General features: G+C 36.2%; 3 protein-coding genes across 9 annotated transcripts; 1 reads left to right on the forward strand and 2 right to left on the reverse strand.

The window, feature by feature from the left end:
* Nucleotides 1–595: 595 nt before the first annotated feature.
* nompB (intraflagellar transport protein 88-like protein nompB) lies at nt 596–17,264 on the reverse strand. 5 transcript variants are annotated; one of them, XM_012297521.2, is made up of 23 exons: nt 16,988–17,264; nt 16,849–16,899; nt 16,541–16,716; nt 16,266–16,461; nt 15,969–16,186; nt 15,642–15,873; nt 15,210–15,367; nt 14,934–15,120; nt 14,674–14,860; nt 14,431–14,578; nt 14,236–14,347; nt 14,098–14,166; nt 13,735–14,026; nt 13,479–13,673; nt 6,491–6,594; nt 4,474–4,627; nt 3,526–3,744; nt 2,775–3,094; nt 2,582–2,694; nt 2,332–2,490; nt 2,108–2,247; nt 1,822–1,955; nt 596–1,747 (listed from the first exon to the last, which is right to left on the reverse strand). In XM_012297521.2, exons 1-23 carry the CDS (start codon nt 17,117–17,119, stop codon nt 1,658–1,660), a joined length of 3,786 nt encoding a protein of 1,261 aa, XP_012152911.1. In that variant the 5' UTR covers nt 17,120–17,264; the 3' UTR covers nt 596–1,657. The 5 variants fall into 5 exon arrangements, with proteins under 5 accessions (XP_012152911.1, XP_012152912.1, XP_076389965.1 ...); XM_012297522.2 differs by lacking the exon at nt 16,849–16,899; XM_076533850.1 differs by lacking the exon at nt 14,934–15,120 and having other exon boundaries at nt 14,674–14,900.
* Nucleotides 17,265–17,398: 134 nt separating this feature from the next.
* Nucleotides 17,399–21,613, forward strand: CenG1A (Centaurin gamma 1A). Its single transcript, XM_076533870.1, has 14 exons — nt 17,399–17,538; nt 17,617–17,907; nt 18,019–18,251; nt 18,367–18,508; nt 18,571–18,702; nt 18,901–19,058; nt 19,130–19,272; nt 19,376–19,574; nt 19,657–19,759; nt 19,846–20,073; nt 20,141–20,258; nt 20,425–20,637; nt 20,703–20,847; nt 20,924–21,613. Exons 2-14 carry the CDS (start codon nt 17,742–17,744, stop codon nt 21,098–21,100), a joined length of 2,157 nt encoding a protein of 718 aa, XP_076389985.1. The 5' UTR covers nt 17,399–17,538; nt 17,617–17,741; the 3' UTR covers nt 21,101–21,613.
* On the reverse strand, nt 21,413–24,699 carry LOC100878873 (protein zwilch homolog). Of its 3 annotated transcripts, XM_076533872.1 has the most exons (13): nt 24,555–24,699; nt 24,303–24,445; nt 24,169–24,226; nt 23,964–24,099; nt 23,650–23,884; nt 23,408–23,572; nt 23,127–23,300; nt 22,842–23,046; nt 22,687–22,766; nt 22,344–22,582; nt 22,024–22,251; nt 21,853–21,965; nt 21,413–21,781 (listed from the first exon to the last, which is right to left on the reverse strand). In XM_076533872.1, the coding sequence occupies exons 2-13, from the start codon at nt 24,429–24,431 to the stop codon at nt 21,711–21,713; spliced, it is 1,833 nt and encodes a 610-aa protein (XP_076389987.1). In that variant the 5' UTR covers nt 24,432–24,445; nt 24,555–24,699; the 3' UTR covers nt 21,413–21,710. The 3 variants fall into 3 exon arrangements, with proteins under 3 accessions (XP_076389987.1, XP_076389986.1, XP_076389988.1); XM_076533871.1 differs by lacking the exon at nt 24,555–24,699 and having other exon boundaries at nt 24,303–24,548; XM_076533873.1 differs by lacking the exons at nt 24,169–24,226; nt 24,303–24,445 and having other exon boundaries at nt 24,483–24,699.
* Between the last annotated feature and the right edge of the window lie 48 nt (nt 24,700–24,747).

Here is a 24,747-nt window from a genome sequence, read left to right on the forward strand (position 1 = left end):
TAGCAACAAGATCAATAGACTAACTTAATACTCGAATACTAAACGATCTATTTATCTATCTTTATATCGTTCTTATTAATTACTTGACAACGTCTCGATTTATCTGCTAAGCGAAATGTGTATTTTCTTTAGAACAAACGTGTCTCTCCTTTTATTTTCATCACCGACCAAATGCCCCCGTCCACTTGCTCGACGTTCGAGCGCAAGCCGGCATAAACGTTTCGTCCGGCGAATATTCGTTCGCGAATTCTTTCGTCTCGTTTCACCGATCCTCGGCAACCAAATCGGTTCGATTTTCATCGATTCGATTCGATTCGTTTCCATCCGACGCGAATTACGTACAAGACTATTCGGCACGATTTCGTTTTTTCGTTTTTTCGTTTTTTCGTTTTACGATTCTTTGAGCTTCGATTCGATACGATTCCATTCTCTTCGATTCAATTCGACGCTACTCGATTCGATGCGATTCGTCGCATTAATCCCACCAGCGAATTTTCTTTCGCGTTTTATGCCTACGACTATCATCGAACAACGCTCCCGCATATTAAATTCGCATATTAAAACTTCTAAAGAATTGAAAGGGATTGAAAATTACTGCTTTTCGCATCGATTTTTATTAAAACAACCTCGTTCCTCCGGTACAAAAAATCGAACATCTTCGCGATCATTTACAAAGTATAACAATGTATTTTACAAATATTTTTCTTTTCGAACATCGACACATTTTTCTCCTTACTTTTTACCTTTTCTCTTTGTCCTTAATGTCTTTGTTTAGTGATCCGTGTCACAATTCCGTCTCGCTTTTAATGTGGGAATACACACAGGTTGCTTACAATACACGAGATATGCTCGTTCTCGCAACACGATCGTGATCCTACCTGTTTTTTCCTTCGTTAAAATAGCACACTACGCTTCATCCTCTCGTATTCTAAATCTAACGTTTTCGATGTTTTCTACGCGATATTAGCCTCGCCAGAATATTACTATCGAACATTCGTGGTAAGATTCTCTGCCAAAGGTTACCGAACTCTGTGACTTTTACGCGAACATAACTAACGTTGGACAACATACTTTGTCCTTTCTTTTATATCTGCCAGCGAAACACTTAACAAATGTAAGATCAAAACAGATCTTACGTAACAACTACGAAGAACAATAGGTCTAATTACGAACGAACGATGCTAGTAGATATTTCGAACAACGTAAGTAAAGTGGACTCTGGAAACGTTGCATAAACCAGCGCGTTAAAAAATAACTATCAAACGCGAATGTTTAAAGACGTTCAATAAAATCGACGTCAATTCCCTTAAGGATTTCTATAGATATTTTTTTTCTTGTAAACCTACTAAATAGTTGTATAATTATTTTATCCTTTCATTCTCCCTCTCTTTCTTTCTTTCTCTTTCACACATACACACGCGCGCGCGCGCACTCTCTCGTCTTCCGAAATATCACTTCGTAATGCTAATAACAATAAAATTTGCGCGACGATTTTAAAAAGAAAAACAAAAAAGAGGAAGAAATACGTATGCAAGATTATAACGTTAACATAAGGAATACTCCGAACAAGGTCTGACATTAGAGATCCGACGACAATCGTTTACGCCACTGATGATACATTTATACGCCAGAGAGTATTTCCAACATTCAACTAGTACTAGCATATTCTTTCGTGAAGTCTTTGAGCGATTGCAGCCACGAGCGCGGCTCCTTTCCCGCTTCCATCCTCGGCATGAATAATTTTAAACTATAAATCAACGATAAATCGATTAATTTCACGAGTCAAGAAAGAAACGAAAGCATTTATTTGACAATATGTACCTTGTGATCAGGTGCTAGCAACGGGATGTATTGTTTGATCCAACTCTCTAATCGGGGATGGTGCTTGTACAGAGATCCATCCACGGCAATAGTTACGCGTTCTCTATCGATTCGCTTCAGCAACACTGCGAGACCTAGGGGCAATACAATGATCGATTAAATAATATCGTTTTAAGAAAACACTATCGCCGATAAGTGTTTCCGCGCGCGTTTTTCAAATATTTCTTATCCATAGGATAGCAAAAGATTTTCGACGTACGTATCGATCGTAGGTCTCTGAACTTACATGTCGAAACGAGAAGAGCAGCGCGATTCGATATTACTTCGCAAACGTATTGAACAATCTTTACGTCGTCTTCGTCCGGAACGATGCCAAACTTCTCCAAAGTTTCTTCCGTATTGATGCTACCACCGTCCACGGAGTCTCTGCGCGCAAATATTTCGAAGAAATTAGAAATCTGAACATTTACGAACCGTTTAGTTACAGACTTTTCACTTAATTTTACTTACTGTTCAATATCTGACACTAAATCACTGGTAAGATTGCCAGGGATTAAAAGCGATCCGGGCGTATGCTCACCTATGAATAAAAGTCCGTCTCTATTTAACCTCGCAAGTACTATTCGCACAAGCTCGCCCATGTACTTTCCACTAATATACTTTTCAAACCTAGCAATGTTAAAAGGACGGTATATAATAATAAATCCAGATAGTAATTTCTATATATTATATACGCGTTTGAAACAGGCTCGTTACTCACGTAAACGAATTAACTATAAGGGAATTTGCATCGTTCTCGCGATCGTAATCTGTCTTGATAAAGTCTAAAACGCCGTTGTCTCCGAACGCACCCCATTCGATATCGATAATAACCTTGAATAAGAACGATCAGTTCGAATATCGAGTTAAAGATAACGGTGTTAGAAGAAGAAAAAGAGAAATAAATAAATTACTTGACGTTCTCCGTGTCTTTCCGTCTCCCAATGTTCGACCCTGTCGGCACGTTCCAGGTAACAAGCATTGCTACCGGTGCCTAATATGAGCCCAATCGCTGTCTCAGGATCTAACGTTGATCCTTGAACCAAGGTACCAGTGGTATCGTTCAAAATAGCCACCACCTTCACTTTGGTATCACCACGACGATCCAAAGCCTCGCGCAGTAATCGCACAGCATCCTTGTTCACGACGTCGGGACAATTGAACGTTTTAGTCCAGGTTACCAGTAGCCCGATATCCAACGAGTGTTGTACCATTGGAAAGGAGAAGGTAAAACCTGAAGAAGAAGGAATAAACGTGTCGATGAGAATCGGTGGTGGTTGGATTACCATGAAAGAAAAGCATCGGTAGGTAAGCGCGCGTTATCGTTATTCGACACCGCGACGCGACGTTTAAAGAATAATCGATCGCACCTAAGATCGTATCGATCAATGTGGAATCAATAACGAGGGTGTTAGCCACTCGAATTTATAAAACGAATGCTCGCGAAAAATGATACTGGAGAGTCGATAGCAGAAAGTGCTTGGTTGTTGATACGAATCCTTTTGTCGACACTATTTTCGAAACGATCGCAATTACATTCTGGAAGCACAAGAAGCGGTTAGAAGCATCGCATAGATTAGTAGCAATTAACAGAAGCACACGCGTGATTCCCCCAACCTCGAGCTTTAAACTCGTGTATACATATATACGGTGATTCCAATTTACCGAGAGGAAGCTCTACATCCTGAAGACCCTGCGCGATTACGAAATCGCTAACGCATTCTGCCAGATAATCAAACAGACGAATCCCTGAACCGACTCGCAAATCAGAGCTAATGTGATATTTCTTCACTTCTTCGCGTATAGGTGTTCCATGGGCTAGCTCCAAGAGGAGCACACGGAAATTTGTGCCTCCCAAATCCAACGCCAGATACAGACCTTCCTCTGAAAATATACATATAAAAAAATCATCGTTGCGTTACACTTATGCCCGACATTGCGTCTATGTAATAACAATAATATACATATACAACCAAATATAACGATAAACGATTAAACAGTTGGAATTTATATGACCGCGACCTTCGTTCATACGAATAGTCGAGGAAGTTTCCGTTCGCGCCTCCGTGCTTTCTCGACCGTGCCTACTAGAGGCGCTCGTCATCGTACAAGATTCGCGCATACCTATAATTTATACTATCTCCGCGTTTCTAAGCATCCTCTATCGTCACATAATTACTCTTCTCTAGCAGTAAACTCGCGATACCTTAAAACCGATACAAGTACCTGTGCACCTACATACCTACATACCTACACGTGTAGTTCGTAATTGCTTAAAGAGGTACGCTTGATATCTATATAAGGTAATAAATATAAGGTAATAAATCTAAGGTAATAAATATAAGGTAATAAAATGAGTAACCATCGGCCAGCAACATCGATTCGATATAATCTAATAATCGAAATAAGAAGCGAATAAAAAGACTCGAAGAGACAATTGATCCTTCGATAGCTGTTAACGCGCATATATGCGCGTCATAAAAGTTTCTGTTGATTTATAAGTTCATCCGTCACCGCTTATCTTTATTGGCGAAAAGTTGCATCGATTGCTAAAGCGTTTCTCGATTATAAGCGCGATTTAAAATAACAATTTAAACTAGATAAATTAACAACCTGTTCCATCGAGAAGTTCCGGAACGTAGGTGTTCTCCATTTGCAACGACGATGGTTCCAGATGAATTCCTTTATTCATTTCCGATAAAAAAACCTCCTGGATTTGTCTGACTGTCGCGGCTGAAAACTTCATCTGCGCCAGTTCTTGCTCGATCTGCAAGTAAAACATTTTCAATCGCATCGTGACGCGTCGATGAAACATATTTTTCCGAGATTTAACGCATCGTTCGGTAAGCAGCGATATCTAACGAAATTCTACCAAAGGACATCAACGACATTATAGATGATGGGATAAAAAACGAATTCCGAATCGATCTAACCAGAAATTCGCGACAACCGAGTATTCGCGGTATCGAAAGGAAGTTTCGATCGAAGGACGCGATCTTTCGCGTGCACGTGGTTAAATATTCTTCGCATTCGCGGTTTATGTAATACGATTGACGTTATCGTGACCGTCGAACGACTATTTCTTACTTCAACCGTGCTCTGGTACCGTGTTATTTTCTTGCCATTCTTCAACGCCTAATCGGTCAAAATTAGTTTTACGCCCCTCTTCGGAATTACCGTTCCGCCCGTACAAACGGAAATATCGTTGATTCGACGGGACATATTATTATTTCTTGTCGATTATACATATATGATTCTGTAGCAACCGGAAAGTATACGCGTAACGTTGTTTAGAAGGTTCGAAGCGATGAAAATTTATCGATTCGAAAATTCTGATAAATGTTTCATTCGAAAAATGTTTTACATCCGCGTGAGTGAAATTTACTATCGTCGCGTAAACAAGGTCTCGTAATCCGCGCGTCAGAAGGTCTAATGTCACACAGTCGACGTTAGACAGTTTAAACGAAAGAGAAATTTATCGCTTTTCGTGGATTCAACTGTCAACGCGATATCACGCCGGAAATTATTGCCGTATTCTCGCGATGTTTATCTATTTCGCGTGGATTCGAAGAGATTCCATGTCGGAAAGTTGCGCGTAATCACGGACAAACAAATGCAAAAACAAGAATCGACCGTAACATTGTTCGGTCCGTTAATCGAATGCAGAAACGGAGACGGTTACAGCTTCTCAGCTGATGTAGCACACGCGATTACGTTAAAAGTTGTATCGCCGATACGAGCGTTATGACATTGAAAAAAAAAGCGTTACGAAAACGTAAGAGTAAATAAATAAAACGATTGTTTCCGTTCATTCTTACTGCCACGCGAAACACATAATCCCCGATAATCGTTCGAATATCTTTATAAAGGGGAATTACATTATGATAACCCTACGACGGCGGTCACGATAAGCAAACGATTTACGAGCAGTTTGCGACTCTACGCTACCGATAACTCTTAAGTCTACCTTGATTCTAGCTCCGCGTCTCGATATTTACTAGGAAAAGTACAATTTACGTATCGAGATGCATCGCCTCGCGTTTCTTCGTTTTCGATCTTCCGAAACGTGTTCGTCTCTCTCGATTCTCTCTCGATTCTCTCTCGATTCTCTCTCGATTCTCTCTCGACCGAAAGAAGGTTTACGAGTAGCTTTCGAATAAATACGAATGTAAACGCGACAATCGACTCGATCGCGCGCATCGCGATGAATCAAACAGTTTCTGTACGGAATGACGCGACGCCAACTGTGTTACGTAAGTAATTGCACGCGTTCAAGAAAGGTGCATATTCTAGACCGTAGACGGAATAAATCGTAGACGAACGTAAGGTTGTCGCGTAGATCATCGGCAGAGTAACGGCAAAAGTGAAAGCACGCGTGAACGATCGATCCGTGTCTTAAACGAGACTGTCGCAAGGTTAAGGACTCGTCGCGTTCACCATTTCTTGCATCGAGAATGAATGAACGTGTCCGTCGTTGACCGTGGGCAAACATTACAACCAATCTATACAGTTTTACATTTATTTATGATGCGATTTATACAGTTTTGATAGACTATTTATGCAGAAAAGTGCCGATTCAACTTTAGCTTCGCATTTCGCAGTTTTAACACGATTTTAATCATTTCTTTACCTTCTGTTGCTTCACGTCGTCCGAAAGTAGCAACGGCGATACCTGTATCGCCTCGTGGAGTGCGTGCTCTGTAGGAACAACCATTTCTATCGGCTCTTGAATTTCTGAAAACGAACAAACAGACTGCAAATCGATTAATAAAATCTTTATGCCGAAATGTTATAACCGTTACTTGTTCCGTGAGAATAAAGTAACACGAGATCTCTTAACACTTTTTCCAAATTTATTTCGAGTCGATAATAGGAAAACCGCTTTTCGTATCGACACCGCGTCGACAGAAAAAGGAAAACGCGTTCCTGACATTTCGCCAACATCGCAGCTAACCCGACTACATCGAGAATTTTCTCGGATCACCGATGCGTGTCTTCGAAGCCCCGATCGAGCTCTAACGCTGACGAACTGTCAGATTCGGAGAACTAGAAAAGGAAGACGTAAACGATCAGATCGTTTACTGCGTGACGTGAACTGCGGATCCTATGGACCTAACGGAGCCGTAAAAAACTTCATGGACGAGTGTTTGAAATGTTAAGAAAGAAATCGAAATCGGTATTTATCGACAACTCGATCAATACACGTGCGGCGCGTGCTCGGCTCACCTGATTCCCGTAAACGTTATCTCCTGATGGAAATGTGTATATTTTTTATTGAATGAACTGAGTCACACTACGATGCAAACGTGAATGAGTTTGTCACGAGCGACGATAAGGTGCGCGTGGCGATTTCGAGCCGCGTGTTTCTCCGCGAACGCGATCGATCGTTCTGAGAGAAAATTAAAGGCATCTACCCGTTAACTGCTCCGTCGCTTATATATTTTCTCTCCTTCCCTCGAAGCTCGGTGAGACGATAACGCCGTTTGGCGGCCATCGAGCGAAAAGTTGAAAGTCCACTCCTATTTGTAATATTTGATAACGCTAATACCGATAACAACATCGATGATGAATTTCGTTTGTTACACCAGATTGCGTTCGGGGGCCAATTTATCCGACGTTTATGCGGTTACCGATCGATCTACGTAATCGCATAATCGCTTCGCGAGTAACGGTCCTCGCTAACAATATTTGTACCGAGTGAAACGCTAGAAAAAACGATACGCCGCGATTAGATTCGATTCGATTCGATTCGATTTGAGTAGAAAAAAAGGGAACAATCGATCAGTAGAAAAAAGGTAACCGGTACAATAATTCTACTTTGTTCTAACGTCGATTACTTCGATTCTATTGATTTATCATTGGTTGCATCGATCGGTGCATATACGATACTAGTCCTATATGCCAGTAAGGAATAATTAGAAGAAAAAAAAAAGGAAAAAAAACACTGTTTCAACGAACTTTTCCGTCTATAAATTGTAGCGCAAAATCGTTATCGTTAAACCGCGATTATTTAAACATGTATATTCGTACTTCGTACTATTTCCATACTCTGTCTTGTTACAAATTCCTCAACATTTGCTTACTACTTATCGTATACCTATATACGATAAGTATGTAGTATTTAATATTTATTTAAATATTTCAACAATGTCGATCATTTTTTCCAACCGGTTATGAAATTTTATCGGGCGTCCTACTATTTTCGCGCGTGAGCGTGTATGAATATCGCGTACGCTGAACGTCTTAGCTTCGAAAGAAAAGATCTCGATTGGCCAGAAAAAACGTGCACGTTTGACCGACATAATTACGAGACAGACGTTCGATGATCTACAGGTCATCGACTATCGTAACGTTATGTGGAGACCGATTGATAATCGAAAAATACGCTCGTGGCTCGTATGTATACTCGTTCAAACAGTTTCGTGATGTACATCGAAAATCTTGGGCAAAATATTTTGCCTGTGCCGAACACGATATCGTATGTCGTATACTAACGGATACGAGGAAAAGAAGGGATCGTAGGTAAACGCGGACTACGACGGTCACAGGGAGAGAGACAAAGCTCGAAGAAATGAAATAAAATTCGATAAACCAGATATCTCTCGTCGTTCACCGTTCACTTTAGTCACTCTTTCGAATCGAGATGCGTTCGAACATGTCAGGATCCGATAGACGAAAACACGGCTATAAATTAGTTCGTTTTCTCGCTCGTTCCCAATTATTTCGATTCTTAATTACATATAATTAAACTAACCTCGTTTCTCTCTTAACATCGACATAACCTTTCGCTGCCTTTTCAAATTCCGATACTTTTCGATATTTGTCGCGATTCGATGGAAATTCAAAAAGACATATCGGATCGTAACGAACAGATTGAAAACATGATTTCGCGTATTTCGAGCCGGCAACTTTTCGGCTGGATATTCGAGAGACTGCGCGAGAGCGCGTAACGATCGCTCGGTGACGAGAGGAAATCTGGCATCCCTGTGGAACATGACTGCCAAGAGGAAGCGATCCCCGCCACCCATCCAATCGCAACACCACCGACTGCCTGTGTCTAATTCACAGCAGTTTAAAAGTAAATTGCTTCATTTTTCACCAGGGTAAAAATAATGCTGGACTCGATTTAAAACTATTTATTAAACGAGTAAATTTGCTTTCCCTCGGTCGAGCGACGATTAGTGATACAGACCAATTTCGATGGTAGACATTTGTTCGAAAAAAATCTTATTAATCGACTTTGAAAATCAGCCTCCTGTCAGTTAAACGTAATAAAATGTGTCCCATGGCGAGTACCGTGGGGACTGCTTCCTCCGAACTCCGAACTGATTCGATTAAAACATACTACGGGCTAATGACCGTGGTAGTCGACGTCCACAACGTAATCAATCAATCGATCGAAAATATACTATATACGAAAGACTTGTTTCGTCGTGGAATATTCGAAATACGTACGCGCGGCGAAACAATATATTTCACCAAGTATGACACGTATTCGTGCATCGACAAAAAAGAAAATTCATTCGAACCTTAGTACATCGGTATGAACGTCGTAAAAGTTGAAAAACTCGTTCGACCAGCTATACATATTATATCGCACTCGTGTTCGCATACTTTTCGTCGTTATGTCTTTATTATCTTTCTATCTATGCGTCTTTTCCCGATATACTTCTTTCTTCTGCGTTTCTCTTTCGACGATTACTTCGCCTGCATTTAGGAAGATATATTACAATTCTATTATTCTAGTTATAGAATTCTAGTAAGAACCAGAACGAGAAATTCGGAAAAAATATCTTCGACCGAAGAAGAAGCTATCGTTTCAACGAATTTCAATGCCCTCTTTGTAAATTGCGCGCTCGCAGATTCTTCAGAATCTACGAGGCAGAATGAACGTGCCATTTGTTAGTCCGCTTTAATAAGGGCTCTCCTCCGTTACGCGCCGAGGCAAGAATCATTCGTTGATCTTTCGTTAATAAATCGTCGCGTTTCTATAATTTCGTATAGAGAAATCGATGAATTTCATGTTTAAACATTTTCAAAGCCGAAAGTAACCGACTTGTTAGTCTACAACGCGCGAAGACTCCGCGAAACACCACTAGAACATTCTTCCGAGCCATCAAAGTCGTTCCGAACGAAGCTCTATTAAAATCAATTGGAAGGTGCAAAACGTCAACCGAGATAATTCAGCCAGTTGACCTAACGTGATGATTCTAATCTATAGCGCAATACGCACACTTGTCACACGAACTTGGTCGGCCGCGAAAATTCGAACGATGCTTCCATAGCCTACTAATTCGACGAAACGCGAATTCGATTCCCACGATTTCATGATAAAACTGAAATCACCGCAAACGCGCTATCCGCAACGCGATAATGTCGTACCCTTTCACAACGTGTACGGTTATGCATGATCTTTACCGGTTGAATTATAAAGCTTCCGCGAATTACCGGAACATTATCACCAAGGTCTCGCATAAAATTTAATCGAATAGAATTCCCTCGTGTATGGCGGCTCGTCCATACGTTTCGAGACGTTCGCTTTTAACGGTAGCATCCTTTTCAAAATCAATTTCGAGTCGCGAGAACGCCATCGCGCGTGGATTTCGCGCGGCACGACGCGTCGCATCGCTCTCTGGGAATTTCGTTATCGTTACGATACAGTGTCGTAACAGAAGTTACACCGACAAGGTGTAACTTGTTTCATTTCGGTACCGTCGCATTATTTTTAGAAGCGTACGATTATCGATTAGAATACTAAATCCAACTTTTCGAAACTTTTACAGATTATACAATCGTCGATAAAATGTCTGATTTCCAGTATCACCATCGGTGATACTAAACAAGTAATCGAAATCACGGTTCCAACGTGAACCTGTAAAACACGATGTAATCGAGTTGTCACGACGACGATAAGGTTACAAATCTTTCTCGTAATTATACTTTAGAAAATTAATTTGTACGATAACAATCTGGCAATATGATAAACTCCTTATCGACGATGTTACCGATGTTCGCGATGCTAGAACGTATTCAAAAGTTTCCATATCGCTAGACTCGTCTGTACGAAATAAAAAAAGTCGAGAAAAACTGCAACACGATCGCTCGGCAAATATCAAAGTCTACCAAAACGCTGTCATCGAACAATCGAGCACGATTATTACTGAAATTCGTCGTTAACGTGTATGTACGTAGCCCGTGACAAACACGAGAATACGTTAACACAGAATGACAACACCTGCAGCGTAACGTTTCAAGGACCCATGTGGGCTCGTCGACCAGTTATAAACACTAGGATACACGCGGTTTTATATCTTTCTTCGCTAACCAACCATCACGCGAACAATTTGAAACCGGTTCGAGAAGCACCGAGTATCCGATTCTGTACGGTTTCAGATATTCGTACGATACGACTTTTATATAGTCGAAACCCGATGAAATCAGACGTACGTTACTCGCACGTGCGCTGCGTTCAGGAAAATGAAAAACGCAAGCTCACCCTAATGTTTTCTACGTATCACTGCTCGCTTCGCTACGCGATCACTTCCAATTTCGGATCCTCTTCTATCCTTTGTCGGCTTCAGTTACCGGTCAACGACTGTCAACTTCCTCGAGACGCGACAGAGCACGCACACGTACAACCACGTGGGTGTAATACCAACTCGAAGGAGCAACTGGTCGAGCCTCCCGACTCCCGATCGCCACAATCGGCTTCCCCACTATTTCAACTTTAATACCATATCGCGGTGCGTATTACGTGTGCGCGCGTCTCTGCGGTCACACATGCACCTTCTTACATGCCGACAGTCCGCTGCGCGCGTATACGTGATACGCTTTCGCGCGCATCGACAAACTTTGATTTATTGTCGCGCGAGCGGTCACGCAACCAACTACGGATACGATCCAGAATCCACAGAATCCATCGTGTACAACGCGATCGCGCGTTATTCTGCTCTCGAGATCCAACAACCGTCACTTTCAATTTAACGAAACGATATCTTTCACTGGCCTTACACGATTGCTACACCATCGCGCTGCCATACCGATTAAACTCTTTAACCGTTTCCCGCCATCGAACAGTTCGCTCGATAGTCCTTTATATTAACGCCTTCGCTACCAACACTCGATTCAAAATTTCTCTACCGTCGATCGCTTCTTTTCCCATAAAATCAAATATAGTTTGAACACACCCTCGATCGATAGTTTCGATCTTCTATCTTGTCGACTGTCGGTCACGTGCATATTGGACCTTTGGTAAATAATTGAACCGAATTTACCACAATCGAAGAATCGAAGACGTTTCTTGGCTCGATAAAATAATGTGCAACAGATATTTATTCAGCGTATATATAGTAAATATAGAGCATACAGAGACGTTCCGACTGATCCTGCAGATTCACAATATGTCACATTCTATCGGTTAAATGATATTTGAACATAGCTATAATAAAATAACATCCGTCTCTCCTAAACTACATAGGCTGAATGGAGTTTGATTAAATTGGTTAAAGCGTGTTTAAATTTAGATCGTTACAATTGCCCGACCCTCGTGCTTTCATAATGTATGGCACCATCCTACGGACTATAAGCTACCAACTTGCACGTCGAAATGATAATTTATCAAAGTATAATTCGTGTTGAGATTTAAGGGAATGTCTGGATAGTCGACTATCGAACCGTAAGAAAATTTCTCATTGTAGTTACCGCGTGTTTTTCTACGTCCTCGCATATCCCTGAAAACGTTCATTTATTTAATCTTATAATATAACTATAAATTTAATATATCATCAACATACCTACAATCCTTCGCGTCGAATCAGCTACATCGATTTACATTGAGTCGTACATAAATTGTCCATAAATCGTGCTAGATTCGATCCTACGTTTAATTGCTGACAAACTTTTCTCGCTAATTCGAATACTATCGATATCGTGCTTACAAAAATAGTGAAGCGAGTGATATATAAAAGCGACGAATACGACGATAAATACGATCACTTTACTCCGGCAACAGATCATCGCCGAGCTCTTCATCGCCGAAATCGTCATCCCTTTTTCCCGCGGATGTCATGGGACGGATAGGTAGAGGACCAATTGGATCAACATAAGCCGTGTCTGCACAAAACATTTCATACTTATTTTTTCCTTCCCGAGTTATAACAATTATCCCGTCCAATTTTTCGTTCGTTAATTATTTCAGAGTTTCGTAACAACTTATTGATTGACGTTATACTTTGACGATTACTATTTCACCAAGGGAACAAGAATAGACTGTTCAAAATAGCTAAACCCATTTATCATCTGTTCAATCCATTAGGGCAGTTCGACTCCGTCGTCTGTAGATCATCCTTATTAATGTTCGTTTCAAATAAAGCTATGCATTCCCAAACCTTTGATAACTCTAATACTTTGATAATTCTAGCCCGACTTTCATCGACGCGATATAACCAACGATAATTAAATATAATATACTTTACGTAATAATAATATAATTATCCGTAGGGAAAAAGAAAGTGTAGAAAACTCTACAGAAAATTGTGGCCGTTCGTTCGTACACCGTACACTCATGGACCCAATTACTAATTATTCTTATCTACCTATATACTATAGTTCTGACGTACTTGTCCGTTCGTTTACGTCGGATGCTGTTTCCATAAAATTCTCGTTCGAAGAAGTTCGATTGGTTCGTGAAACTCCAGCGCTATTCAAACTCTGATTATCTCTTTTGCCAAGGATGGGACTCGATCTATGATCCGATAATACACTCATGCCAGAACCAGTTCGCGAGGAGGTACTACTGTTACTCCTTCTGGAACCTGCAAATATTATTAGAATAATTTTATGTCTGTCAAAATGCACGACGTACGTTAGTTGCACCTGGTCTTGCTGATCCTTGTCTATCTTTAAGCTCTTTTGCTTTCTCAACACGTTTTAATTCCGTTGCATACAACTGAGCCTCTTTTAAACCGAGATCACTGCATAATCGAACCAAAAATTTAAGACACTCGATGTTCTCAGGGAATTTATTATGAATGTCTTGATATTCCGTAAGAGCTTTATGAAATTGACCTGTTCGCCTTAAACATGCAGCAACCAATAATCTCCACCTTGGTTCGTCGGGTGCTAGTTCCACTGCTTTCTTGAAATAAATTAACGCTTTCTCGGCAACCTTCGAAACGCCATGATATAAGTTTACATTCTATGTATTTAGCTTGTGCGAAACAACGGTACGATTATTACCTGCATCGTTACAAAGTATGATCCAAGCCAATCGATTACTTCAAAGTTTGCAGGAAAAAATCTGTACGACTGTATTAACATTGCTCTAAATTAAAACAGTAAAAACAAAATACATATTTATACAATGAAACAACTTACGTCGCTGTAAAATTGATACGCTTGTTGTTTATCCCCAATGCTATCGTACATTTCTCCCATTTTTTGCAAAACTCCAGGATCACATGGTATTATACTGAGCAACTGATTATACCTAATAGAATGGAAAGTAATTTTATTAAACTCCTCATAAAATCAAAGAATGCGAATATTACGTATTAGAAAGGATGACAATACCACTCCATAGCTTGATCCGTATCGTTCATAAGCTGATACAAATGACCAATCTGATATAATGTCTGCGGATCGTGTCTAACAATATTACGAAGTTTCCAAAAGCATTCCAATGCTTCCTCGTACATATTCTGTTTTTTATACACTAATCCTAAGTAATAAATAATTCACTTAGCGCATTAATTCGCTAAATGTATAAATGTATAAACATTTTAGATCATGTATACAAATAATCATAACACTTACCTAGATTATAAAGAGCCTGTACATGACCAGCATCCGTATCTAATGCGCACAAAAGAAACTCCTTGGCAATATTTAATTCGTTCTTTCTAAATGCGCAGGCTGATAAATTAACGTAAGCTGCTGCGTTATACGTGTCTGCCGTCCGAGCGATTTCCCCGCATCTTTCTGCTTGATCGTAATCTCCTTGCTTCAAGTCAAATAAACTTTCCTTCGTGTCTTTAATTTTACTTAGAATCAATAAAACAAGTAACGTCACTTACAAAGAAATAAATAAACGAAAGCATAGTGGCAGCAGAACTATTAGCTTTACTTTCCCGATTTTCAAACATCTTCAAGGTATCGATTGCTAATTGAGTCTCTCGATTGTGCAAAAATACCATAGCTTTACTTATTTCTAAATCTGCAGCCAGCGATGCATAAGCTGAAGACTTTATAGAATCCACGCACCTTGATAAATATAATTGTAATCACGATCGATAATGAAACAATCTAAATGTTACGTAAAACATATGCGATAGAATTTTTCTAAATCTTACCAAGCGAAACCAGCCGTAAGTGTATCTTCGATAACAGGCGCTATGAGTTTTGCGGCGCAGAGAATAGTTTTCTCAGCTTCGCATTTCAATTCTTTCTCTAGTTTAGATAAATCGTCGTTCTTTAAAATCTCATTTAATATGTTAGAAGCAACATCGTCCTATAAAATAAGTAAATAGTATTTTAATAAGAATCGAAGAAATATTTCATTGAAAACCAGTGACAGACGTTTTTATTGCGTTTAGTACGCTTTTTATTGCGCTTAGTATATTAACAGAAAAATAATTGTTTCAAATTGTTACTATTAACTGTTAGTGCACGAGACTGTAATTTTATCATACACAAAACATAAACAACAAATAATTATGTAGCTTTTGAATGGGCCGTGCTCAAAATTTTATTTTGAGCAACATTTATAAACGTGCCCGACTCACGGTACTTATATTATATCTGTCCTCTTGGTCTATGTTAAGTTGAACTTCTAATAATTCTAAAAATGCTCTTTTCATTTTATCTCGATGAGATAATGCAAAATGGCACAACACAGCATGCAAGCCTGCTTTAAATTCAGCTCTTTCTTTCATCACCCATTCAAAACTATTAGCTGCTTCTTCCAAACGACCCATTTGAACAAATAACATTCCAATATTATGCATTATTTTTATTCTGTGAATTATTTAGCAAATTAACATAAACATTAAATACAATATAATGCTAGAAGCTCGACAATAAATATCAATAATGTACTATTCATATACTACCTTAAGTCTTTATGAGCCGCTGATGCTTGATCGAATGCCATTCTATACATCTTAATCGCTTGGGATAATTGTCCCATCTTAACGTAAATATTTCCCATATTTACTTTAAGCCTAGCGCTATTATTAAACATTCTGTTTCTTGTTATAGCTTGATAAGTTGCTATAGCTTCTGTAAACATATTATTGTTGGTATATTGAATCGCTAAATTAAAAATTACCTGAAACGTTGTTACGGTACTTTAGTACTTTAGCTTAAATTGTAATAAAAAATCAAATTTCAAAAATACAAATTCTTACAGCAAATGTTAGTTCTACATTGTGATTATCGCTAAGTCCAGCTTGTTCTTGTAATCTAATAAGAACCTTTTCTCTCGAAGAAGCTTCTCTTGCTCTCTCTAAGGCAACCCTTGTATTGCTTTCGTACGCTGCTTCTATCGAACTCTCTATTAACACCATTATTTTTTTCTCCGCTACTTTGATTTTTTCTTCTGGCCTTTAAAATTAAATATCCACTTCTTTTTATAAATTAAATTAAATTAATACCAATAATTTAATAGATAATATAGTCTCACGTGTCTTCTTTTCCGGTTTCTAAAGGTGGTACAGGCCCTTTGGTATTGCTGCTCATATTTAACGGATCAAAAGGTTGACGACTACTACTGGTATAACCGGCACCTCTAACAGCAGTCATTGGTCTTAGTCCGCTAGTCATGGGGCGCATTGGTATACCAGTACCAGTTTTATGAAACTAAACAAATCGATTAATCAAAAACTGTTACAATATACTTTTTTATATGCTTTTGTTAACTTTATACACATAAATTTTATATTATTACGTACATATATTCTTTTCATAACTAAATTCATAACATTTACTTACTCCGCTCGAAGTACCCAAACGCATAGCAGTTCCAGGTACTTTTGGTGTAAACTATTACACGATTAAAAATTCAAAGTATCTTATTATTAAAATCAACAAACGTCATTTTAATATCATGGCCTTATTTATTGATACTTACAACTGGTCTCTTTCCATAACTTGTACTAAGAACCCCTTGAAACAATGCATCTTGCTCAAGATCTTTAATACTGTATATCGATGGGTAATCATTATATCCATCGTAAATATCATCAATTTGTGTTTTGGCCATTGTAAATATTTTCCAAACGAAATAGTAGTTAATAATATTTATACGTACACATAAATAATATATACGTATTTATATTTACATGACAAACAACTGACATGAAAATCGTATGGTAAACGAGAACACAAATTAGCGTCAACCAGATTTAATCCAGTAGTGGGGAACCTACTGAAGTTATCCGTGCTAAGTTTGATTTCCCGTCGAACGAATAATATGTCTGTATAAAACCATGAACGTAATAAAATTTCGAAGAAGCTTTACGTAAAAGGAACATTTCAACGACGTATTTCTCTTTTTTTTTTGCCAATCTTCTACTATCATAAAATTAATTAATAAATATCAATTTTAACAGTTTGTCGTTTATAACTTAACAACAAGCTTCAATTCTATCGTTCTTGAAAAGGATAGTGTTACTTTATGCGGTAGTGTCGATTAACCTGTATCGTTCATTTAATAATGTTGATAAATATTGAAATTTGACATTTCTTACATGATAACAGATAAGTACAAGTTTCCGAAATCATGTGGAAATGTTTTAATCGTTGACTGCTGCAGCACAATGCAGTACAAAGCTGCGGTATCTATAATTTAATTTCGAAAAGTAATTTAAAGAAATTTTAAGAAAATGACAACTGAGCAAAGTAGTCACAATCATTCTCTTGCGATCAGACAAGAAATACAACGTTTTGAAAGTGTTCATCCGTCAATTTATGCTATTTACGATCTGATAGATCTTATATCAGATACTCATATTGCCAAACAAATTCGTGAACATGTTGTTGCAATTGAAGGTATGATGCATAATAACATTTTTTTAATTATATTCACTTAGTTACAATATTTCCACTATTATTTAAAATATTAATTTTGTATCATATAACGAGTATAATTTTATGTTATAGATTCTTTTGTTAATAGTCACGAATGGACATTGGCTAGAGATGTTCCAGAATTACATTTAGGAATTATCGGTTCATCGGATTCAGGAAAATCGGCTTTAGTACATAGATATTTAACCGGTTCGTTCATGCATGAAGAATCTCCAGAGGGTGGTCGCTTTAAAAAGGAAATTTTTATCAATGATCAAAGTTATCTCTTATTAATTAGAGACGAGGGTGGAATACCGGAATTACAAGTATACAAAAATAAATATTATAAATTTTTGTATGCATATGTACAAATCTCTATCGTACATATGTTTAATAAATATTTTCATATTATTTAAGCGACTTAAATATTGTTTATTTTAGTTTACTGCTTGGATAGATGCTCTGTTACTAGTGTTTAGTTTAGAAAGTGAGGAAAGTTTCTCTGTAGTATGCAGTTTCTATAATAGAATGTGTTCATTTCGAAATATGTCAGAAGTACCAAAAATACTTGTAGGAGTTCAAGGTAAGATATACATATGTGTCACGATTTTATGGATCTAACTACATTTGTTTCGCTTCATTTAGATTCAATTAATGATTCCAATCCTCGAGTTATAAAAGATGTTAGACCAAGAAAATTGGCATGTGATCTAAGGTGTCCTTATTACGAAACTTGTGCTATTTATGGTTTGAATGTCGAAAGAGTATTTCAAGATGGTAAATATTATAAAACAATTTCTAATATATGCGTTTTCATTTTCATTTTCATTTATGTATAATTTTCAATACGATAAATTCAATTTCACGATAGTTAAACTAATGTTACGCGTATTTTGTTATATTTTTTCCCTTTATTATTACTGTTATGCTTTAGCGAATTTGATGATTATTCTGAGAATATTCTGAATATTACAGTGTGTCAAAAAATTATACAGCATATATCCGTGAAACATTATCGATGTAATGGGCAACAAACGATAGATAATGAAACAAAATATCCTGTTCCGATGATTGCCAAAAATCTGCAGCATCTAACCAAAGAAATGGAAGCAACGAATTCGTCAAAATTAAACGTGGGTATTGTATTTCATTAGTATATATTAATTTGCATTGTTTACGTAATCAACAATTTTTTTTTCTATAGACACCTGATAAAGATGAAGATTCTCGATCTCTACACAATAGTTCGACTCAAAATGATTCAGGGACAATAAGTGATAATTTTCATAATGCACAGAATCAGCACGGTGATTTTAGATCTTCAATTTTAACTCCAACCACCATCAGGTGAAACTCTTATAAAAGGATACGTCAATTTTTTTGCTTTAAAAAAAAAAAAAGAAAAAAAGAAAAGAAAAACACGAAATCGAGTTATATTTATATATTACAGAAAATTTCGAAGAAAGTCTAATATATTCACTCCGTCTAAGAAGGAAAAATACAATATGGGTGAAATGGGTGTTGGCAGAGAAATACCTGTGAAACAGGGATATTTGTTCAAACGCAGTAGTAAATCTTTGAAAGAATGGAAAAAGAAATATGTTACTCTGCTGGAAGATGGTCGTTTAACTTATCATTCCAGCTTACATGTAATTAAGTAATTTTATTACATGACGTACTAAATGTATTAACTGTATGTATATAAAGTGAATTTTATAATTTGTTATTCAGGATTACATGAACGATACTAACGGTAAAGAAATATTATTACAATATGTAACTGTAAAAGTGCCTGGCAAAACCCCGAAAGGTTCCAAATCATCTAATGCTCAAGGTGCATAATTAATGTTTAAGTATCTATTCTACCTATGAAACTACGATTCAATCGATTCAATTTTAACTCGTTCTTTAATTTTGCAGAGGATAGTTTTGAATTCTCCATCATTTCGTTAGAGAATAAAACATGGCATTTTGAAGCGAATAATGCCGAGGATAGAGATAGTTGGATTTCTGCTATAGAACAACAAATATTGTCGAGTTTACAGAATAGCGATGGTGATAAGAAAAATGAAACTGACGCTTTCAAAATGCACTGCATAAGAAATAAGGTGTCAGGAAATGATGCATGTGTGGACTGTGGAGCACCTAGTAAATAATCAGTGTATTTACCGGAAACATTCTTTCATTTGGTTCTTATTCATTATTCGTATTTCAGATCCAGACTGGGCTAGCTTAAATTTAGGTGTATTAATGTGCATCGAATGCTCAGGAATACACAGAAATTTAGGTTCACACATATCAAAAGTTAGATCACTGGATTTGGATGACTGGTCGTAAGTGCGATAACTATTTATTCATTAAGCGTAACATATTCTCTTTCCATGACAACAAACATTGTAAAATAATTATGATATTAATAGATGATATTTTTTATAGCTATACGTTTAATTTTGTCTGTAATATTTTGCAATGTAAAAGTAGCCGTAACATTAATTTCAGCGCAGGTCAGTTAAGTGTAATGTTAGCACTTGGTAATAACATAGCAAATAGCGTTTGGGAATATTGCTTGAACGGAAAACAAAAGCCGAATTCAGACTCTTCTAGGGAAGAAAAGGAACAATGGATCAGATGGAAATACGAAGACAAACTTTTCTTACCGCCGATTAATCCAAATATTTCATTGGGAAAATTGCTTATCGATTCAGTTTGCCGGTAAATATTCTTAAATTACATAAAGTATAACCGATCGTAGTAATTGGATAACCTTTGTATTACAGGGGCGATATGAGGGCATTTACGCTATGCTTAGTCAGATGCAGTTACGAAGACATTAATATGCCTGTTAGTATGGAAGATTTAAGAACACCTTTGCATTTGGCTTGCGCCACAGGAAATTTAGCTATGGCTCAACTTTTAATATGGGTGAGTATCAATCTTCATGCGACAATATCGTTGCGAAATAATATAGACTTATTTTCATCTGAATACGAAATTGCAGCATAAAGCAAATCCACAAAATTTAGACCACGAAGGACGTACATGCATGTCGTATGTTCGAGCACTGGAAAGAACACTCGATAGTTCGTCGGATTCTATGGAAATGCAGAAACTTCTTGAAGTACTTGAGCAAGCTAGCGTTTCCGGAGTAGATGACGTAGAAACGTCTCAGTATTAACATTGTTTATATTATGTACTTATTGCATGCAATGCCATAATTTAATTGATGGCTTAGAGTTGATATAACTTTTATCATTAACTATGTTGATACTCAGAAAAACCACCAAAGTATGTTAAATGGGTTTTGAAACAAAAACGGTCTATTTCTATAAAATAGCATTGAACACCGTGTTAAAGAAAGTTTTCTTTGTATGTAACAATATTTACCTTTTTAATGCCGGCTATAAATGTTCATAAAATGTTTGACCATATATTTTAACAATTATAACATACTCTGCATATATATTTGTACATTGAGAAGTAGTTTGAATTCAAAATGTAATTCACAAGGTTTAGGTCTGTGAATGTAATGTTTAATAGTAAATTGGAGTGTACATTATCAATGACTGAGAGTACAAACACTCGTAAATCTAGTTATATTTATATACCGAATACATTTAATGTATTTGAAAAATGCTTTTATAATTTTTATTTTATTAATTATGAATTAAACATATAATTACCTCGCAAAGTGTGCAACTTATTTTTAATACCCGAATAAAAATACAGAAATGGTAGTTTTCAATTTCACCTGTATCTCTCGTTTTATCAATGGTTCTGTTAACACTTTATTTAAATTTATTGGACGAGCAAATAGCTGTGGTAACATAGTATGCTTCATCCGTTATATTAGAGTCGTCTATAAAAATTTCGTCACGTATTCATCAATTGTACATCAACTATTATACTTCAGAGATAAATGAGTGTTACCTGCAGGATATATATTTGTTGGAAATATGGGCAACTGACTGTAATACGTAGTAGTTTTTAATTTGGACAACTGAGATTCGGATGACAGTGAAATCCTTCTTACAGTGGGTATTCTGAAAGTGGCGATAAGTAATAATTGCACAAAATTATTTTTAAAAACGTTATACATACTCGTTATTCAAATTATTAATCGCTGAAACGGGTAACGGGGCAGTTAAAGTATAAATTGAATTTTCATGCAAATCATGGCAATTTTGTACCGGCGATTCTTCACAATATTGTTTTAAAGCACAAGAAAATAAAACTCGTAGGTCGTCGCTTGGACATTCCAAATTGTCTTGTAAAAGTAACATGAATTCTAAACATACATGGATTTGTACCATTATTATTAATTTCTTCCTGAAAATATTAATTTGAAAATATACGCAAGATAAATGACAATTGAAAAAAAAAATCAATATATGTAAATAAAAGAGTTTGTTTGCACATACCGATAGATATCAACTATAAATTCATTACATGATAAGTCCTTAAATTTTTGTTGAATATCGCGCAACTCTTCAAATCTTGCATTTATTAAAATATACGTGTAATCTTTCCATAATTTTTCAAAACCCATGTCTATAATATATTCCAACGGTAAACTACCTGCTAATAAGTGTGAAATTACTTTTTGTTCAGGTGGATTGGCAATAATTTTAGCAATTCTGGTCGAGTTTGTAGAATTTAGCTGAAGTCCAACCAAAATATAATTAAAAATAAATTTTCCGATATTTCCTATAAAATTATACGAATATTTTCTGGCACTATGTAATATATGTAGATTTGTAATACCTGTACTAAAGAGCCATTTATTACAATTTCTTCAAGTACCGAATAAATACATTTTGTTATTTCAACATAATTTGAATTCACTGGAAATGTAAATTTTTTTACACATGTATAAATATGTACACGGGTAACATATTCCTTACATAAATAGTACTTACTTATGAGTAATTCCCATAAAAAATCAGTAAAATCTAAACTGTACCTATGTGGAAGATTCTGTATATACTGCTGAATTCTTATACCGTTTTCAAAATTTTCTTCGCTTTCAAAACTTATCTTACGCGGATCGATGTTGTCGGAATTTATAAAAATGTGATCTTCAGTCAACAACCGATTTAAATTTTTCATTACTGCATCATGTTCCTGTTTAGAACAATCATGAAGATATTATCGCATATAATTCAGATCTTACATAAACATTAAAAATTATAATTTTACGAAACCTTCGCATACGGACTTATAAAATTCTCCGGGAATTCCAAAGGAACCGAAGTATAACGTGAATTTGAATTCTTTTTGTATTCGTCCAATATATTCAAATATTTATTTAATAATAGTAATTGTTGCCATAATTCTTTCAAAGGACTATTAATAGAACCTGTAACAACTTGAACAATCTAAAAAGGACATAAAATTCTAAATTAATAAAGAAATTTGTTCGTTATATACATTATATTTAATCCATATATGTATAAAAATAGTGTCTGTAAAGAAATAAGTTTACCAAGTTATTCTTCGATGCTCTTGTAGGTGAATATAATGATAAACTGGAAGTATTTACTTCTATACTTAGACTCCCCTCAAAGTTGCTTTTCATATTTTCATCCCAATTAATCATTTCTGCTTTTATTCCGAACAAGTCAAAAATACTAAATACAGATACAGTAACCTACGTATCAAAATAAAATAATATAGCATTGTAGACATGTGTAAATCTGTCAGTATCAAAATAAGTAGGACACTCGCATCACGTTCGCACACACAAGACAGTGCCAAATGTTGTTGAAAAATTTTTGTAGAAGATTTCTTAATAACATCCAGAGTTTCTATACCAACTGAACAAATTTCGATCGTAGTAAACCATTTTGCTTCTATCGTTGTACCTATTAATCTGCTGTTTTTGTTATCCGTACCATTACAAAGTGCAAGTATCAGAGGAATATTATCGTTCGTACGTTCGATACAAGAATTTAATACATTACTACAATAAAATCACATTGTAATCGTTAATTATATTTGTTATACACAATAATCTGTTGCATAAATAATTATAACTTTACCATGCATCCATTCTACATAATGGTAGATATTGTTCCTCATTTTTGTACCAATTTTTCCTTACCAAGATAATACTGTCTTCCACATCAGAACCTTCGTTAAAAGAATATTTCAAAGGTGATCCAGTAATCTCGAAACCTGAAATATTTATCAAAATAATTTGTGTCATGTAAATACATAATTTTCAATATATAATAAAAGTCTTACAACTTGTTTGATCATGTTCTGCAATTTTGGAATCATCAATTTGAGATTCAGTGAAATGCTAAAATAATGAATAAACATTGAATAAAATGATAATAATAATAAAATAATAATAATCCAATTAATTTACAACTTACATCTTTATACAAAATAATACATGATGAATCTTTGAATTCGGGTAAAAGTCTAATTACGTACGATGGACAAACTTCCTTTATTTTTATAGACGGATCTAATGTTCTCCGCAATAATTTGAGATCAAACATTATTCAGCTATGGCCTTCGACAATTTCAAGTAAATCAAAAGATTATAATACCTTTTATATTTAATATATTTGCATTCACTTTTTCCAGTATATCGTCCTACGTTTCAAATATTTAAACTGTACCTTTTAAACATCTATGAAATTGAGCGTTCAAAATTACATCATAATTTACCATTTAATTTAAATAGATTTTATAGCGATCAGTACTTGCAACAAGAAATATTATATGTTTATTTTATATTCCTGTTTATCACATTTATGCGCATTTGAAAATAAAATTCAATAAATGTGCATTTCAAAATAAATTATTTATTGT

The sequence above is a fragment of the Megachile rotundata genome, chromosome 7 (assembly GCF_050947335.1).
Source record: "Megachile rotundata isolate GNS110a chromosome 7, iyMegRotu1, whole genome shotgun sequence".
Classification (NCBI taxonomy): Eukaryota; Metazoa; Arthropoda; class Insecta; order Hymenoptera; family Megachilidae; genus Megachile; species Megachile rotundata.

Excerpts from the sequence above, each read along its gene's own strand:
- nompB (XM_012297521.2), bottom strand. The coding sequence starts at position 17,119 with ATGGCCAAAACACAAATTGATGATATTTACGATGGATATAATGATTAC. Across the intron at positions 14,167-14,235 it reads CGTATCAATTTTACAGCGAC|TCGTACAGATTTTTTCCTGC; the intron begins GTAAGTTGTTTC and ends ATGTTAATACAG. Across the intron at positions 3,745-4,473 it reads GGAACTTCTCGATGGAACAG|AGGAAGGTCTGTATCTGGCG; the intron begins GTTGTTAATTTA and ends GTATATTTTCAG.
- LOC100878873 (XM_076533872.1), bottom strand. The coding sequence starts at position 24,431 with ATGTTTGATCTCAAATTATTGCGGAGAACATTAGATCCGTCTATAAAA. Across the intron at positions 23,301-23,407 it reads GAGCATCGAAGAATAACTTG|ATTGTTCAAGTTGTTACAGG; the intron begins GTAAACTTATTT and ends TGTCCTTTTTAG. Across the intron at positions 22,767-22,841 it reads TTTATGGGAATTACTCATAA|TGAATTCAAATTATGTTGAA; the intron begins GTAAGTACTATT and ends TTACATTTCCAG.
- CenG1A (XM_076533870.1), top strand. The coding sequence starts at position 17,742 with ATGACAACTGAGCAAAGTAGTCACAATCATTCTCTTGCGATCAGACAA. Across the intron at positions 18,509-18,570 it reads AATACTTGTAGGAGTTCAAG|ATTCAATTAATGATTCCAAT; the intron begins GTAAGATATACA and ends CGCTTCATTTAG. Across the intron at positions 20,848-20,923 it reads TGGCTCAACTTTTAATATGG|CATAAAGCAAATCCACAAAA; the intron begins GTGAGTATCAAT and ends ACGAAATTGCAG.